The sequence below is a fragment of the Cygnus olor genome, chromosome 13, assembly GCF_009769625.2.
Source record: "Cygnus olor isolate bCygOlo1 chromosome 13, bCygOlo1.pri.v2, whole genome shotgun sequence".
Taxonomy (NCBI): Eukaryota; Metazoa; Chordata; class Aves; order Anseriformes; family Anatidae; genus Cygnus; species Cygnus olor.
Genome location: NC_049181.1, coordinates 8,233,544 through 8,252,838, shown reverse-complemented (window position 1 = coordinate 8,252,838; position 19,295 = coordinate 8,233,544). Strand labels below are relative to the sequence as shown.

At 46.1% G+C, this 19,295-nt stretch overlaps 1 protein-coding gene across 1 annotated transcript in view; it reads right to left on the bottom strand.

Annotated features, from left to right (window-relative positions):
- The window catches only part of GPC4 (glypican 4), a 67,906-nt gene that overhangs the window by 27,895 nt on the left and 20,716 nt on the right, over positions 1-19,295 (bottom strand). Inside the window, exon 2 of the mRNA XM_040572771.1 lies at positions 9,901-10,059. Within this exon, the coding sequence (XP_040428705.1) occupies positions 9,901-10,059 (159 nt within the window). The remainder of the gene's footprint in view (positions 1-9,900; positions 10,060-19,295) is intronic.

Genomic DNA, 19,295 nt, shown 5'->3' with positions numbered 1-19,295 from the left:
TCTGCTGTAGGGTACAGCTCTACCTAAATTAATGGCAGCTCCCAGAGATTAGAGAAGCACATCAAGGAGGCGCATTCCACTTCACCCAGAGCCAGCTCTGGCATGTCCTAACAAACACTGGTGACGAAGGCAGAAGCAGCAGGACTACCCGGCCCAAGCTGCCTCCTGACCCCTGGCAGGACCCTGTGCCCTCCGAGGCAGCTGTGCCCCAAAAGGTGAGCCCTCTGGGCTGAACCCACAGCCAATCACCCTACGATGTGAAGTTTTGACTTGAATTTCTTCATCGTCAGGGATGAAATGTATTTATTTTTCAAACAAAACCTCTTTATGGAGAGGCACGACATTCTGCTTGAGAAACGCTTCCTCTTCCAGCAAGTGCAAAGAGTACAAGCATGAGTGAATGGGGGCTCAGCACCAAAAAGCCCACGTTTCATCAAGGAGAAAACCTTAACTGCAGTGCAAAAAAAAGCAGAGAGTTTCATCCATCTCTGAGTCCGTTAAGGTAATGCCCCCTCCACAGATGCCTGTTTGTTGGCCGTGTTAGGGTGTACTCGTGTCTTTCCAAACGAAGGCCAGATCTACGCTGCACCTTTCCATTCCCAATGTCCTTAGGACGTGCTAAATTTCCCATGCACTGGCTTTGCTTATTTTATAGCCATGTTTTCAACTGGCCTTAGAGGTATTCTGTTCAAGGTTTCCAAATTAACTATGCAAACCGATAGCAGGTAGACACGCAATTACTCAACACACCTTAAAAACAAACAAAACTAGACTCAAGCACACAGAGGGAATACACTGCATTTTTACGGGCACAATTAATTAGTTTCAGATAATTTGCCACACAGCTTTTCAGGTATACTCTTAATATGTCGTCCAGATTATGATTAATTAAGGACCGTCTGTCTTACCGAAACCTTTAATTTGCTTGTCTGTATAGACAATTACGCTTCCTAGTGTATATGGGAGAACACTGCCACAGAAGAGCTTAATTATATTTTCCTGTGAAAGGGTTTACTCAAAAAAAAGCACACCACAGCAAGATGGATTCCCAGCTGAACGTTCTTGTTTGAGCCACGTCCCCAAAGGCTGCACCACGAGGGGCCAGCACCGTCCCCATCCCCACACCCTCACAGACTTCGCATCTGTGGATGCAAAGTCCAGCCCGCAGCTGCTCCTACTGTGTGAACAGAACCCAAGCCAGACAGATAGAATGGATTTGGAGGAAAAGGCACAAATGTTCCACAGCTCTTTTCACCTCAAAGTTGAAGCCATCCATAGCTACGCCACCTACTCCAAAGGAAAAAGATTTTTTTTTCCTAAATGTGCCTCATTACTTTTAATATGCCTTCACTTCCTTTATTGCATATACCGCATTTGTAATTTCCACCAGGGAAAAACAAACCATAGCTTAACAACCTTTTTCCAGAAGTGTTGAGAAACCGATGAATACATAGTGTTAACACATTTATTGAATATGAACTCAGGAAGGGCAGGGCAAATCCACAAGCTGTTTCTCTGTCCTGTTTTCAAACATGTGTTAGCACTTACTGACATGGGAAGAACTCTTCCGCATAGTTTGAAGAAATACAGGCTTAAATCATGCCAGTGTCACAGGAACAGCCCTGACATGCGAACCTCATAGAGCTGGGAGGCACTAGAAAATCTCCCAAAACTTTGCTTAATTATTGAAAGGTTTCAAGACAAAAGCAACAATTAGCTCATAGCCCCATAAGGAAGAGGAAAAAAAAAAGTCCAGAAAACAGGATTTCTAGAACTTCTTGCTTCTGGTGGGCCCGAGATCATTATCTGTACTTCAGGAAATCAAAAGAGCTAACGTACAGCCCAAGAGCAGTGCTGTCACACAGTCACCAAGCTCCTTTAAGGAATAAGAAGCAACAAAGAAGGGAGGAAAAAAACACTGCATGGTGTTGAAACTGACGTCTGTGAATCAAGCAGCAAATAACAGCACAACACATTCTGTTCCACCTCACAGCCATCCTAAGAATTAGGAAAGCAACACTAGCAGAAATGCCCTTGGTCCCCTCTCGGTCCATCCTACAGGACAAACCCAGGCTTCGCAGCCTGCTCACTCCCATTTCCAGAAACCTTCCCTGCTTACGCTTCCTGTCCTGGGCCAGCTACAGCGGGCTTCTCCCACTGCCTGCTCCTCCAGCAGCACGTCCTTCATCCTCAGCTCGCTTCTCCCTTGTGACCACGACTCAGTCATCTTCCCCCAACACACCTCCTTGTCGCTTCTTCTCCCCTCTTGCTTATTCTTCCCTCCACTGCTCTCCAGTCTCCCCATGACTAATTTTCACCGCACCCAGTCCCCAGTCTCACTGACTCAAACATATCTATCACTTCCCAGCTGCTTTAGCCTGCTGACCCAAGTCCATTCAGCACCAGAACACCAACCTCCCACACCAACACAGCAAACGTCAGCTGAAAGATTTTAAAGCAAACCCCTTCAAGTTGCCTCCCACATACCCCATTTCAAAGGAGCCTTCTGGAAGGCTGGGAAAGGTATTTCACACGTCTTTTTTTTCCAGGCCTTCCTTCTTTTAACTGCTGTTGAAGAGCTTGAAGAGGGCCTGTGCCTCTGAACGACGTTGACAACTTTCTTGCTGCCATAACCTCAGATCCCCTCATCTCCTGTTTGCACTGAGAGCTCTTCCAGCCAGGGCCACCTCTCTTATTCATCCGGCATGCAAACAGCTGGATGCTAAGACACTGCAGTCCATTGAACACTGATAAGGAAGCAGCACAAGTCGGCCCCGTACCAGCAGGATATCACGCTCTCAAGCCCACCACAAGAACCCAAAAAGCACAACCATCTCCATCCGCATCCAGGGGAGCGGCTCCCAAGACTACACAAGCAATCAGAGCCTGCACATACACTAGGTGATTTCTTTGTGCAGGAGGAGGAAAAGAGAGTTAATTTTAAACAGACAAACAATAGCTCTTTGACTGGTTGACAGCAATTAGTAACCAGAGAGCACCAGACACATTTCCTGTAGCCAAGTATAAAGTGTGCTGCCCAATCTTTGTTTTCTGAAAAAACAAAGGGGTAAGAGCAGTTTACCTGCGACCTGAACAGCAGAACCGCTTGGACGTGAGATGGCAGAAGACTGTTTGATCCCTCTAAGCTCACAGAAAGTGGCTTTGCCCATTGCTGAACTCTCCACTCAAAAATCTCATCCTCTGCACACCTCCACGGGGCAGGAGACTCCTCCCGCCTAGAGATGTCCTCCCCGCCGGGATGCCTTGACCTCATCATCCTTCTGAGCCTCCCCAGATAGAGGTCTGGTCCCCCTCACTGTTAGATGAGCATTGCCTTTCTCAATAAAGGAGAAGAAAAATCACAGTGGTTTTGTACCTTTTTAAAGATCTCCAGATGGAAAGAAGCCAGTTACAAGGAAAGAAAGAATAAACAAACTTCCACTGTACAGAGAGCAGAGAAAGCAGACAATTTGTTTCATTATTGTTGGAGTGAGTGGGAAAGGGCAAACAAAAGCCCTCAAGTGGGACATTTTAAAGAAACTGTGTTGGTGGTTGCTCCCTCCCCATTTCTCCTAAATCACTCCACCCCTATCCCAGACAAGCACAGGTCCAAAACCAAGCCTGAAGGACTGGCTCTCGGCAGGAGGCAACTGCTTCTACTGCAAAACGTGAGGAGTCTTCCCACCATTCTCTGCCCTGGTTGGCGTGTGAGGTTTGCCTCCATCCTTTTCTGGAGAGGCAAGAATGAGGCTGTGCTTTTGCCTAGACGTGAGTGGCAGCAGATAGACAACACTGCTGTGTTATTTGTATGTTAACGATGCAGTCATCACCAGAGCGTTTGCCAGAGGAAAGGTTGCACTGGTAGAGCTCTCTCCACCAAGCAGATTTATTCAACAACACAAAAACCACATGGCTCTTGCACAAGAAGCATTAAAGGTCCACTACATCTCCAGTCTCCCTCTGTGAAAGTCCTGCTACACCGAGACTCCTGGGAGCAGCCTTCTGCAGAGACTGCACCAGAGCCAGGATGAGGGTCCCGCAACATGAGGGGTCCTGGCACACGAGCAGGGTGAAGCCCCAGTTCTCTGCTCCTGCAGACGGCTTCCAATAAAAGAGTTAACAAGACATTAAGGTCCCAAAAGGGCAGTTATTTTGGTAAGGCGGAGCGTCCTGATTGTCTGCCAAATTCTAACTATAGGAACTGGACACCCGCGGGGTTCGTCTTTCACCATTTGCCTCCGCGCCCTCTGGAACAGTGGGAAGGAGACCACTGAGACAGATGACAGTGAAGAAAGGCCACCACGAAGGGAAAGCCTCCCCTCTTCCCTCAGGACAGAGGACGGCTCTCCTCCAGCACCCCGCCTGCACACACACTGTACCCACCGCACAGCGCAACGCAAAGCCACGTGAACACTACACATCATCTGCGAGGAGGCGATGGACCAGCAGGAGCTGCTCTGGTCTCTCCCCAGCTCACCTGTGCTCCGTACCAGGACCACAGAGTTAGCAGACAGGTCGCATCCAGCCCACAGGAGGGTCAGCCCCAAACACCCACTAATTCAGCCTACTCTTTATATCCTCCAAGTGACTAAGTGAGGAATCAAGAATTTGGGGTTGAATGCAGTTAAACTCCCAGAGGTCCCAGCATACCTCCCAGCCAACTCTGACCTGGAGAGAGCAGCTGGGAAGCCAAGGGTTATCCGAACAATATCTAAAAGAAATTAGATTAGAGTTGTGTTTTTTTTCCCCAGATTCAACCAGAAACCACCTCTTTCAGGGGGGCTATGTCCCACTCCCCTTTCTCAAAACCTACAGAACACCTAAAAGCACTGACCCACAGCCAGCCCCAAAGAAATAACCCCCAAAGGATCCAACCTGTGGCGTGCTGTATTAAAGGGGCCCCTCCAGCCCCTCTGCCTATCCCCCGGCGGGTGCACCATGGCCCCACACACCCCTTGGGGACCACTGCCCAGCTCCTACTCAGACTCTCTTTCTTCCCACTCATTTTCCCGCAGGGGTTTCATTTTACACTTCCATATTTGTTTTATCTTAGATGTTAATGGAAAAGCCAGAGGGGAGCAGGGAAGAGCGGAGCAGAAAGGGGACACTCAACATTTAATAGCTTCCCAGATGCTGGCTGGGGCTGAGCAGTTCTGTACAAACCCTCCTGTCACTTGGGCACAGTGAGCACCAAACCTACTGTCAGCCCAGCCCACTGTGCGTTTGCCTCCTTATGGGCGCGTGATACTCCTACACAACATGGGAAGCAAAAGCTTGCTTGCCTTTCCTAAACCCAGAGCATATGGAAGAAAGGGACGAGACTTGGTTTAAATGAAACCGCTTCTTAAATGCGGTGGCAACAACAACACAGCCAGCACTTCACAGACTCACCCCACCACAGCAGTCATTTACCAGACCCCCTGCTCACGGGGTTTGGGGAATTTGCCTTTCCCTCATTCACTGTTCAATCGCAATAAGCCTACAAAACATCACTTCTCCCTAGAACAGGCCTGGCACAACAGTTACGTCTTGTGAGAGATTCAGTGGGTGTCTTTAATTAAAGAAGGGGGAAAAAAAAAGGCAACCAAAGAACATTTTATCTCGGTAGCAACAGGATAGCGGAAATGCTGAAGAAGAGTTATCTGCTGCTTCCTGCCCCTACTCCAATTCCTCCAAACAGCTGAGCAATTTCTGTTCTGGCATTCACCTCGTCTTCCCCAAACCACCGCTCTCCTAGCACAGCCCCCAGCATGGAAAACTTCAGCCTGAAAGGGCAATGGAGATGAAAGCTCAAGTTTAATAAAAGGGACTGAGTATTTACACAGTCTTAATGTCACCATTAATCCTTTTAACATTATTAAACCTTGGGAGAGGGAAGGGGAGGGACACTGACTGGCAAAGAAGAGACGAGGCAAAAGAGATTTTAAACATTCCCCCCCACTTTTTTTTTTTTTTTTTAAGCCCTGCCTGCTGTAGCTACTTCTGTGGCAGGAGACGTGGTCACAGCTGCACAGCTTCATGGCAGCCCAGGACAGGCACCACATCTGGCCACCCCTCCCGCATCCTGCAACTGTCATCGTCCTGCAGGGAGATGCTTACACAGCCAGAGAATCTGACCCATCCATTTCTCAGTGAAGTCTATAAACACCCATCTGAGACCACATATGCCAGGAAAAAACAGCATATCTTCACCTTAAAAATATCTGCCAACAGAGAATCCAACAATACCTAAAGTATATACGTGTGTGCGTGCATATATGTTATTAAAAATGCATGTCACTTACTGCTGAAAATATATACTTTGCTGCTAGACTAGGATTGTGCTAGCGATTTGAATTACAACAGGAGAGAACCCTGGGAGCACACAGAACTGTACTGTAAGAAAATAGTTAGACAGGATATGCAAGATACCGGACTCTAAAGCTTTGGTCTTCTCCCAGTGTCTGCAAACCAAACACGCACAGAAGGATCTGATGCTGTACAATTACGTATTTGGAGCTGAAGTGACTTCTGGTCAGCCATGTGAGGACGGATAATCAGAAATTTGTTCGATACTCCTGATTAAGAGGAGATAATCCACTGCTGAAGTGTATGGCTTTGGTGTCGGATCAGAGCTATTCTGGCAACCGTTAGGAAAGCACGCAGAGCTTGAGCAACAGCTGATGCAAACACTCCAACAGCCACAAGGCGTTACAGCCTCCATCCAAAGGACGTGCTGCCACTTCAACTGTCCTTTTACGCTGGCAACTGCTGCAAAGGTCAAGCACATAAAGGAGGCAGCACGGGTTTGCCTCTCCTCTCAGACCTGAGTGTCAAAGCTAAGAGATTAGCAGCCAGGGAACCCGCACCACAGACTGCCAGAGAGCTGGGGGTCACAGTTGCTTCTTGGCACAAGAGAGCTGCAAGTGCTGTCGCCAAAGCACCCATGACGTTGCCCTGCAAGAGGAGGGGTTGTTCCACTTGCTGGGAGACCAGTGAAATCAAGTGAATTTAGGTCTCCACAATAACTCATCTTGCCTGTTCAGTCTAGCCACACAGCCTAGATGATTTCTTGTTAAAAAGGAAGATGCATGGCTGATTTTCTGTCAGCTTTACTTTCATTTGAATGGATTTGGCTACTGCTAATGAGGTAGCCCTAAAGAGCTCCAAATGCTAAAATCAAAGCAAGGGCCCATGCAAAGGAAGAGCTTTGGAAGGGGATCGTGTGCTTTTCAAATCTTATCCCCAGAGGTCAGGACAGACACATGGGTCTTGATCATCTCCCTCTCCTCTAGGCTGGACCCGTTACATCAAAGTAACTGTCAAGGCACCTCAAATTGGAGTCATGTCCCATTCAACTTCCTCTTCCCAGTTACTTCGACTTTCCAGTTTACTTCGACTGAAACAATTTTTGGAGTGTACCAAGATGCAGAGTTACACCCAAAATACAATCATTAGGGGCATTAAACTGGAAGGATATCTTAAAGCAGTGTCCCAGCAGTCTCCCAGCCTCCACTCCACCCAAGGCTATCATTAAGCACTTGGATAAAGGAATCCTTGCAGAGCCCATAAAGGAAAGGATTGCCACATCCTAGGGGAAGAAAAGCCAGACCAAACTCAGAGAAGTGTTGGAAAACTGTAGTATTGGTCCAGAAACAGGAAAAGGAATGCCCCTCCCAAGGGAGATATGACAAGGAGAAATCAAGCATGCAAGGAAAAATCAGAACACACCTGACCAGCTGACCAAGCATAGGGACTGTACCGAGGAAACAACCACCTCAAACAGCCTATCAGTCCATTGGATGCTCTCTTAAAACAAACATGCAAAAACACCAAAGCAGTCTAAGCACAGCACTCCAAAAGCTTGCCATGTTTTTGCACAGAATCTGAGAACCTCCGAGGGAGACTTCTCAGCCACCACCAACAGTGCTCCTGGGAACTGAGTGCATTCAGCCTCCAGGTGACTCGGTCAGTGGGAGGGAAGCAGTCATGATTAAAAGTCTTCCAAGAGGTAAATGATGGAGGATAGTAATCAGTTAATCTCTTCCACCCCAGGTAAGATTAAAAAAAAAAATCCCTAAATCAGCTTTGTCTACAGCAAACGAAGATTTAGATCTGATATTGTCAAATGCTCAAAGATGGGCCATTAGGCTTTGGGACAAGCTGAGGAGGTTGCTAGTTCTCCTTCATTAGTTTCATAAAGAGCAGAGAAACATGCTTCAGGGACAGGCTGGGTACAGCAAATCTAGCTTCCAGGAACAGGATCACAGCATCCCCTTCCAAATTTGCCTTTCAAGGACTTCCAGGGTTAAGATCAGAGGAGCCACAGTGTTGAGACCAGCAGCAGGCACGCTGAGAGGTGCTGACAGAAGAACCACATAGCACAAACAGAACAGCTTTGCAGGGCTCCCTACCAAAATCTCCCCCATTTTGAAACATTATGCTTTGAGAGGTATCCAGCTTAGCCTTACACCCCCCTGCCATCATGCAGCCCTGCAGCCATCTCTCACCATAAAAACAAGCAGACACACCTAACAATACGTCTGCACCACGTCAGAGATGCTAATACAGTGAACCGGGCATGCTCTTTGTTTTCAATGCAGCATTTTAAGCAGCCTTGTCATTCATTTAAGGTGAAGCAGATGCTGTTCCTCTGGCCTCTTTGAAAGGGCTTATCTATGGGCTGGATTTCATTAAGTGTCTTGTTCTGCGTTTAATAAGCTTGCAAGTCTAGACACTTTGGTTCTCTCTCTATCACCCCTTTGGTGTACCAGCAGGTAGAGACAACAGAGGTTAAGAGGGAAATATTTAGCTGGTAGATTTAGATGCTATCAAGATGATTGCATAATTTCACTTTGACTCACTGCAATTTCACACCCAGGGACTTTTTTGTTCGCCCAAGTGCCAACATCCTTTGAAAGAAAGGGTCTGCTACCTGCTGCAGCAGCAAAGAGGAGGTCCCTGGTAGGTTCAAGACACAAACTTCAGGGTATTGGTTCAACATGGATTTTCTAGTGACTGAACAAGGGAGAACAAGTCCAGAGGAACTATGCAGTGGAATCACCCTCTACTACCAAATGGAAATGAAGCTGTATGGGCACAACACAAGTCCTGGCAACCCAGCCCACCTAACTAATCAGATATTTCCACATCTAACTAGGTGTCAGCTCATCGCTGCAGCCAACAAAGACAGCCCAGGCAGGAGCCTGACACCCTACTACTCCATCCCTGTTAAGGGGCTGCTGGGGCACGCAGTGAATATAGGACACTGGCACATGTGTGTGGCAGCTACCTGCAGGAGTTTCTTCCATCAAGGTAAGGGGAGAGTGCAGCCCTCCTGTGCCTCAGCATTGCTGATCTGAAGGCAATGCTGAGACCAGACATTTGCTTATCAGTCAGTAGCTGGTGTCACTTGAGCAATGGGAACTCAGCCGAGACTTGGTTCATTTTGCTTCTGACCCTGCATCACAGTTGAACCTTCAGCCTCTGTGCAAAGACATCCCTGTATTTACTTGCTGCTTTACTTAGCCCTAAAGGCTAAGTGAGATGGATACAAATCATGTTGGTTCATAACAGACCGAGGAAGATCAGCATTTTTGTGGATCAGAGCTGTGAGATGCGCACATTACAATCACATGCACTGTGAGGATATGCAAACAAAACTAACTGCAATCTAACAGCAAAACAGTTTTTCGAAAGAATAATCAGAGAAATCTCTCTTTAGGAAACAAACAACCATAATCAGCAAACATTACTCTCACATGGGATTGCAAAACAAGCCGTGCTCTACCCTCACCACCGTGAGTCATGAACTTCTCCAGCAAAGGGGGAGGCAGAGAACAATTGCATACAGAACAACAGGATGGGATTTTTTTTGTAATTTTATGCAAAGGAGATCAAGTTCAAGGTCTCTGCACTTACCATCAAACTTCTTGTATCGAGAACTAAACACTGTTTGTAAGTGATTGCTAAGCTCTACAACGGCATTTCTGAAGTCGTGTTTACTCTGTTGACTGTACTTCTCTTCCATTTCTTGAGAGCAGCATGTGTAGGCTTGCGAGCAGACTTTCAAGTGGTCACCTGAAAAGCAGAGAAGAAAACATCCCAAGTTAGAAGAATTCCCTACGCAACGCAAAAAGTTCAGCTCGCAAGGCCCCACAGCCACATCATCTTTTCTTGAGATGCTCCTGTTAGGCTCTGGCACATCAGAACTTAATTCTGCAAAAGAGCTTTATAGCAACACATATAAATACCATGACTTATCATCCTGCAAGAACATTAAGAAGTGTCCTCTTATTTATTCAGTTAATAAACTGAATGAACAGATACTCATCTTGCACAGTATAATCTGAAGAATCAGCAATTTGACCTGTCTACACTATGATATCTTCCGTGAAGTTTCTGCTGAGTATTGTAATTACTTTCAATTCACTCAGTTAATTCATAATACAATATCAATCACAATGGTCCTTTTTGCACAGATAAGACCATTTATTCTTCATCCCCTCCTCCAGTTATCACTGGAGAAGTATTCTTTCTCAGAATCACAGTTATCACTGATATCAAAATAAATTTGTTTTATGCAACTACTTATCACAAGGCTTTACATTTCCGACTTTTAATTTTACAGCTTTCTGTCATCATCTTGGGTGAAACTGGGTGTTTGTTTTGGAGAATTCAAACAATTTTCTTCCTTCACCTTGAAAGATGACGACCAAAACAAGCAGTTAAGACGAGCAGCTCCTACTTCCAAGTCAGACAGTATTTTAGAAGACACCAACTACATGCAAGCTGCTGCGATCCCCCCCAGTTTCACATCCTGCTGCCAAACCCTAACCTTCAGCCCACAGAAAGGGATGGAGAGGAGAAGTCTACACCCTACTTGCTCGCACCCCGAAAGCCAGCAGCAACCTCCAGCACTGCCAAGGCTCACCAAGACTCACCCCAAGAGCTGCAGGGGACTCGGCAACCCACTGCCCAGAAAATCTCTTCACAACAGGCTATGAACCATATAACTATCTGACTTGCTAAAGCATTAGAAGTGTTTGTAGAGAAATGAAAGCAATATTGGTACTGAGCAAAACAAAAGCCCAAGACCAACACAAGCAGTTGTTCCTCTGCCAGCCTAGTACAAGCACCTGGTCCCACAGCTGCATGATCTGCCCAGCTATTCAACCTCCAGTTCACTTTGCATGACTTTCTTGCCTAAAAACATTAGCCTCTCTCCTTTCAGACACTTACGGTACTTTAAAAAAAAAAAAACAAACAACCAACTTATACACATTATTTACACAAACACATACACTTCATCCTAACAACCTCTTCTCCTAAACCTATTTTCCTTTGGCACTACAGGGTTTGTTTGTTTTCTCTGGCATTACAGAGAGACCTTGACCAATTGATAATTCTGCCACAACTAATTTATTGCACAGGATTGTTGACTGCTTGTGAATTATGGGAATCTCCAAGACTGTTACAGGAAACAGCCCTGCTTAGACAGACTTCAGAAAACAAAGAAAAAACTTACTATCTCCTTACAGCCATTTTTTTCCTTCCCTTTTGCGCATTCCTCTTCCTCCCAGGATCACCTCCTGTGGCAAGCACGATGTGTTAAAGCGAGGGGAGGCGAGGCGGTCACAACGCCAAGCTGAGCCTGGGCACGCAGAGCCCCGTGGCACTGCCTCCGCCACCGATGGCCGTGCTCAGCTTGATCAGCCATTTAGCACGGAGGAAGAGGCGCACCCAGGATTTTTAGATCCTGCCCACCAAATCCACCTCAGTGATTTACAAGCACAGGTTGTAAACGCTGCAGCCAGCACCAGCTGGCAACTCAACAGCATCAGGCAAAGCCATCGGGAACACAACACCTCTCTAACAAACCTGCCTCCCCAGGCAAAGCCACGCTATTTCTTTTTGCATCCCTGTGCTCCGATTCCAATACAGAACTAAGCCTCTTTGACACAACGGAAAACACATTAATAGCAAGGATACGATAATTACTGCTACAGCCACGGCTTGTTTTGACGCGTCAAAATAATTTAATTTCAAAACTCTTGAAACTCTTTCTAAATTTCTGATGGAGGGGGACTATGTTGGAAATACCTTATCTGAAATGCACTTCATTATTTCAGTACCGTTTTCATCAAGGATTCCCTTCTTTGGTGATTACAATTTACATACTCCTATTTTATTTTGTGCTGGAGGGGTACACCTCTACCCTACTTGGCAAACTCAAGCCTACTGACAGCAGGGTTTCTTTTCCTTGTTACATTTCACAGACACTCTGAAGTTGTCCACAGATGCCTTGGGATCCCCTCAGCAGCCATCTCTAACAGCTACTCCAATTTATTTATTGATAAAAAAACATAAAAAGCCCAACATATTTCATAATTACAAGGAACAGTTTTGTATCTATTTACACTACTAAACTGAAGTTAGAATCCCGCCTATTTGACAATGCCTTTTTCCATTACGTTATATTGTTTTATATTTCAGAGTACTAGATCAGGAGCTAACATTACAAAGCAAAGTTGTCTTTCTTTGATCAGATTTGCACAGTGCTTCTTTGGTACACACTGCAAAGCCAAGCAAGGAGAACACTACTGACAGGATCTGTGCAAGCTTGATTTACTATTTGGTTGAGCATTAAGAAATTATGCTCCAAACTGCAACTCAGTCATTCAAAAATGAATGACCAAGCAATCTAATTATGGAAGATATTTCTCAGTCATGTCAGCACTATGTGGTCTTGGCTTCTGATCAAGAATTAGCTCTGTCTGGAGCTGAGGAGCTCCTGCTACTAAGTGCTAAAGCAGGGGAGGATGCACTGCATTACCCGGTGGTAAAAACCCGAAAGTTTAGGACTGTGGGCTGCTTTTATTACAGCTTCCTTATGCCACAGTGGAAGATACCAATGGGAAATCAATTGAAGCTCCTGCTTTCCTGCAGGGTTGTCCTTAGCACCTCTGTACCCCTCACGTGAGCGAAGCAACAGGCACTGATAGCTTGCAAGGAATCTCATTTCTAGCTTTCGCTTCACATCAGCTAGCAGGGCTCTGTGCTCCCTTCCTCCGTGCGGCCCTCATGCACAGGGGTCACTCCCATGCACAAGTGCGCAGGGAGAGCAGCACAACATCCCAATGCTGCATCGCCTCCCACCCTGGAAGTGAGCGGCCACAGCGTCGAGACCAGCCTGCATCTCCTCGGACACGCACCAAAGCACGGTGCTGCCAGACAAATGCGTCTGAGCGCGGCAGTGCGAGACGCCTGGCACACAGGAATGAGAACCTTAAAACCTGGCAAGCAGCCGCTGCCAGCGCTCCACACGAGCACAGGCACGCTTCGCCACCCAGCGCACAGCAAACTGGAGCTCAGGGTGAAGACAGCGCTCCCAGTTCTTCCTGCGGGCAGCGAGGACTCCTCTAAGAAAAAGGAGCAAAAAATACGAGTGTTTAAGTCCACTTAAGCAGATATCCAAGGTTTATGTACAATATATAAAGAACACTCATTGTGTGTGCTCATTGTCAAGGACACATTCGGCAATAATTATTTCTCAAGTTAAAACTCATCAAACAATGCCCATACAAGGCAACTCTTCATCTACTGTTGATTGCTAAAGACACTGCTGCTTTTGTAATTTATCACCATATGAGCACAGCAAAATATAACTCTGCCACAGCTTCCTTTCAAGTTATGCTTTTTCTTGAATCGTTTGGCAGGGTTTGCAATCATCACATCAGGGGCTGCATGGCAAAAAGAGCTTAAGTAGCAGAGAACTACTTGAAATATTTACTGCATATGCACACCATACCTGCAACTTCTCAAGGACTTACTTGCAGCAGATCTCTTCCATGGCCTGTTGCAGCAAAACCTTCTCTCTATTTTATATTAGATGTAATATAGAGAGAATTACATTCTATATAGAGAGAAGCGATGGACCGAAATGATAAAAGAATTTTGCTCCTTGGCTAGTTAACAGTACACCTCTGGGGAATGGAAGGTGAGGTTAAACATAGAAATGCAATGGTACACAGTGTTACCATCTGCAAATCTAAGGAAATGTACTCAGAAAGGTAATCTTACAAACTTATGATTTAAGCCATTACAGAAACGCCACATTTAGCAGACTCCAAGCACACGGAGTTTCTTCCAAATCAAGTTAACTATTTTGCAAAGCATTGGAAAACATGTTTTCATCGAATGAGTAAGTGTGCAGTGCAAACTCAGGGGCTCCATTATCCTGAAAAGTAATTCCCTTCACCAAACAATTTTCCAAGACCTTTTCAAAATGTTGTTTCTGGACTTCCAGGCTAACATGCCATTCCCACCCTGCTTCTCATTGCCTTGACCAAGTACATACTGCAAATACATCTGGCTGGAAAAACAGCTAAACTTTCGGGAGCAGTTAGCTGGGAGGCAGGGGGTATTATTTCTTGAAAACTCTCCTGCGCACAGTCTGGCCCTTCTTTGCAGCTCAGCGAACAAGCCAAAAGCACTTTATGGCAGAGATGTTACTCTTGGACTTCGCTGCCCAATGCTCCAGCAGCCCAGCTTACCGCAGCCCGTTTCTGCACATGGGAACAAATGCTGCCCCGGGAGAGGGGCGAGCAGGGCCACCACCACCTCAGCCTCGCACCCTGCCTCTGCCCTCTAGCACACATCAGCTCGTGTCATTTTAAAAGAGCTTTATGACTTCCTCTGAACCGACTACAAAAGGAATCCCGGACTGTAATGCCGGACTCTAATCCGATTTCACACTAGACTTACGTTCTAATTATCGCAGAATATTAGGCTTCCACCCATCATATATAATTGACATGCTACTGAGGCTTTGCAAAACCCCCAACAAAGATGACAAGAAACACTAGCATCACCCCTGAGCACAGCTCCGCTGCTCCAGCCCCACATTAACAAGAGACGAGAAGAATAAAGAAAAGTGTGAGCGTGCAATCGACTCCGGCAGAGTCATTGAGAAAGACAAGGCTATCGAACTGTTCACCCAACTCGATCGCTTCTAAAATACCCCAAATACCAGAAGCTTCCCGGTTTTCCTGGCTATAAAAGGAGCTGGGGGTGCAGGAACAGCCCAGGAGCTCTCGCCTGCCTGCCGCAGTGGCGCCGTAATGCCCACATGCCGTGGGCACGGCCGCATACAGCACAGCCCCAGCCACAGCAAGGCTGGGTCGCTCTGGTCACTGCCTGTGGTGCTTTTAGATATTCACTGATGAAAAGCGCTACAAAAACACATAGTGGCTTGGCACTGAAATACTTGTAGGTGAAATGACATTAAGTTGCAAATACCAAAGGGAGGGGGAAAAAAAAAAAAATCCTGCTCTGGGGTATACCACACCCCCAAAGCAACCGTAGAGAATCCTCCCAGACTGCCTCACATATGCACAATGCTTCAAGGCATGCATGTTGCCTAGTATAAGCAGCAAACTTGAATTTTTAGTTGATGGCTCTTATCCGAGCTTTCCTTTTCCAACGCTTGGTCAGACTTCTCTGCTTGCTTTAAGGCAGTGCTGCTGCGGCACTTGTGTTTATTTTCCTAGGGAGGATACTCCTGCAGAGATGGTCGCGTGCCAGGAAGGAAGAGATGTAAAACAGCACTGAGATCCTGCTAACGGAGGCAACGCGTCCACCATGGGCAGTGGAATTAGAAGTTTCTGAGCTCTCATCCTGCAGATGATGCAGCGCTGCCAGTACCTTCTGGTCACAGCGGGTCAGACCAGGCTGGGACATTCAGACCACATCTCCCGCGATGCTCCTGAGCACATGGTGCTACCACAATTTCAAATGTAGCCTGCTCACTTCCACCAAGAGTGCTGCGTGCAGCCACCTACCCATATTTCTCACCGTCAGACAGAAAACGACAAGCCCCATTTCTGATGTGAATCGCTTCCCATCCTAAAGGCCACCATCACACAACCAGACGCAGCTTTCCTTTCTTCTCCTTTCGCAATTCTTCCTGGGATTTGAAACCCAAAAGGCACCAGAAGAAGCAAACCCAAACCCAGATCCTCACCGTGGTCTGCAGCCAGATCTGCAGCCAGCATCACCCTCGGGCCAGGTGCCAGCCCTTTCACAGCCCCAAAAGCCCTGCCCTCCATCCAGCCACCACAGCCGTTTGTCCACCCCTTCTTCCAGCCACCCAGCAGTTTTTAAAGCCAGAAGACATGCTCACACATAGCCGGGTTATGAAAGTACAGAAATTTGGCAGCGTATGCCAGCATGCAGTGTATTTAACATCCCACTCAATTAGCAGCCGTTTTATATAAATGGTTTATTTGCCTTATTAATATTAAAGCCACTTGTTTCCCATGCGCTTCCACTTAGGTTATTAATCAATGTGTGTTTCAGCTTTTTGCTGATTACTCTAATGGCACAGAAAAATTCCCCAGACTCACAGAGAAAGCTTATAATATTGAAATGATTTTTTGCAAACTTGTCAAGTAGTCAAAACACACTCTTTGATACCCAAACCAAAGCCCTTTCACCTACGCTTAACAACAGTGAACTATTTTCGGTCAAGCTTTACTGCATCTGTTAACTCAGCTGCTAATCCATCTTGCAGGCGTGGGGAATGCCAGCGCACACAATACCTCAGTGACATACCTCTGCTCAACACAACAAATAATCCTAATTATTTCCATCGTGTGATATTTTAAGTAACTGTAGGTATGTACACAACCAAGGTCTGTCTAACTTTTATTTTTCCATTTTGCTTTGTTGACAGCTTCAGGTTCACAAATTTACTGCCAAGAGGGTCAGGGACCGAAAAGAACAAGAGAGATTTATGTGTGTGCGTGTACATTAAGGCAAATGCACATTAGGAGCCTTAATTTTGTTCTGGAAAGAACAACTTAGGACACAAAGCGGGCCCTTGCCTTCTACCCGTCTGAGTCCAAATTGTGACAGTAGTGCTCGTCTTCCAGTTGATGACGGGGCCACGTCCCTGAACAACCAAGCCTAGGCCACTGCCACTGAGGCCAACGTAAGTGACTACAGGGCATCCCAGGATACTAATGCAGCTCTTCAACCAAAACAAGAGGAAAGCCTGCCTGTCTCCTCAGCTGCCTCTGAAGCATAACCAGTTAACCCTGCCAGGCTCTGTCTTGGGGCAAGAGTGAGGTCCAGATGCACCTATGGAGGCCACCAAAAGCTGCCCCAGCCTCACCTGAAGGCCTCCGGCACCCTGCACAAATGCCATCTGCAGCCCCACAAGTCAGCTCCAAGTCAAAAACCTGTTTACCTGAGGAAAAACACCACTGCAATTTCGTTTCTACAGTGACTTCCTCTCCAGCAGGGTGGCCTGAGTATTGTAGGGTTTTACACCTTGGAAAACTCTGCTATGATAGAGTACTTTCGTTTCCACAAACAGGATATTGAGTCAATTAGTGGCACACCAAACATAAACCAGACAGATGAAGATAATGCATTTCTGCAAACATCAAAAGGGAGAGAAACCACACAAAGACCTGAATATACAAATAAGTCAAGGAGAAGAAAAAAACAACACTACATAATTAAACTTATTATTTAAGCAAGCCTGGGGAGCAAAATAGCTCTGGTTAACTAGAGGATTCTCTCTGGCTCTTGCTAAGACAGAAACCTTCAATGAAAACCAAGAGTTGTTTCTTAATTAAAAAAACAAAACCAAAAAAACCCACTTCACTTTGCTGAGTGAGAACCTGGGAAATGCAAATTCTCCTTATTATCACTGAATTCTTTAGACATGAAATAGTTTTCATAATGCATCTCTGTATACATGGCTTATGAGAGATGTGTTACACAACGGGCAATTTGTGATGGAAAAACAAACAAAAGCTTCTCAGGCGAGGAAGACAAGGCACACAGGGCACAGGAGAGCTGTCTCCAGGATTGCTGAGACAGGCAGTGGCCCTGTCCCTCCACCGGCCACTAAGAACAACTAGAGAGCCAGACACTTTCAGCTGGTAATACTGGGTACGCTAAAAGGCAAGAATAGATAGTCGTGATAAAACCCATTAAAAAGCTGTGTACAGTCAGTAATCAGACTTCTTAATTCAACAAAATTGTCCAGCAGATCTTAAAGGGGTAACACACATCCCCACCACCCTAAAAAAAAAATCAAATCACCACTGAGTATGATTTTATGCAATTAAATTGGGAAGAAAAAAAAGAGAATCCATTGGGAACAGCAAATACACAGAATTACTGAAACCTCAGGCATAAGGAACAGTAAATAGAAGAGATCTGGCTTGGAGACAGTTACTTTCTTTGTAAGACTTCTCATTTTTTCCTCAAATTCCCCATTAAGAAGGCAAACAAAGCCAAAAAACTGCCTGTTTTTTTCCATAAAGATTCAGGATATTTGCCAAAAAAGCAGCTTTTAACCCAAACGGATTCTGCCACAAACACTTTTGTGAACTAGAATATTTTTCATTCCTAACAATATTTTCCCGTGACACTTCCAGCTCCTTTCCTCCTGCGCTGCCCGGACCCACCAGCACGCACCCCCCGGGATGCTCGCCGGTTCAGGGTGGCACCACACGCAGGCAGGCAGCAGAAAACAGGAATACACCGTTGGCAACAGCTCTTCCACTTCTTCCCCCCCCCCCCCTTTATAAACATAGCTGATTCCAGCCTTGATGCACAAAACCATGCTTCAGAATCGGACAGTAGGTTCTTGTGAGATGCACCCAGCCTGTCCGGTGTGTGCCAGCAGCCCGGTCATCTGCTGGCTCGGCTCAGCTCTGGCAGTGCCGTGCCCCTGCGGTCAGCCCCCCAGTGCCCTGCCCCTCAGATGCCACACGGGCTCAAAAGAAGTGAAGTTCTGTTGAAGCAAAAACCAGCACACACCATCACTCAAAATGGAGCTAACGTGTCCGTGTGCTGAAGTGCACCAAAAGGAACAGAAGTAATAGCGGCATGTGAGTCAGCAGCAAAAAGCAAAAATGTAAGAAAGCCCCCAAAGATGTTTGTAATCCCTTAAATAAGAAACAAAGCTCATGAAAATCAGCCACCATTTCCTGTTTTTGACTTAATGTAAAATTAAAAAAAAAATACCCTGGACTTTATACAAACAATAATCTAATCTATAAATTGGAGAAGGAGAGAAAGACGTTAGTTAACTTCCAGAGAGATTAATTCTCTGTTGCAAGACCTGTAATAGAGACTGCAGAGCTTGCAGCAGTTCCGCAACAAAAATTCCTAGAGGGGGACAAAAACAGAAGCCCCTACACCAAACTGCAAAGCACTGTGTTAAAGGGCAGCCTACAAATACACTAACACATGAAAAATGGCAGGGTAATTTTTTTTCCATCCTTGAGTATGTA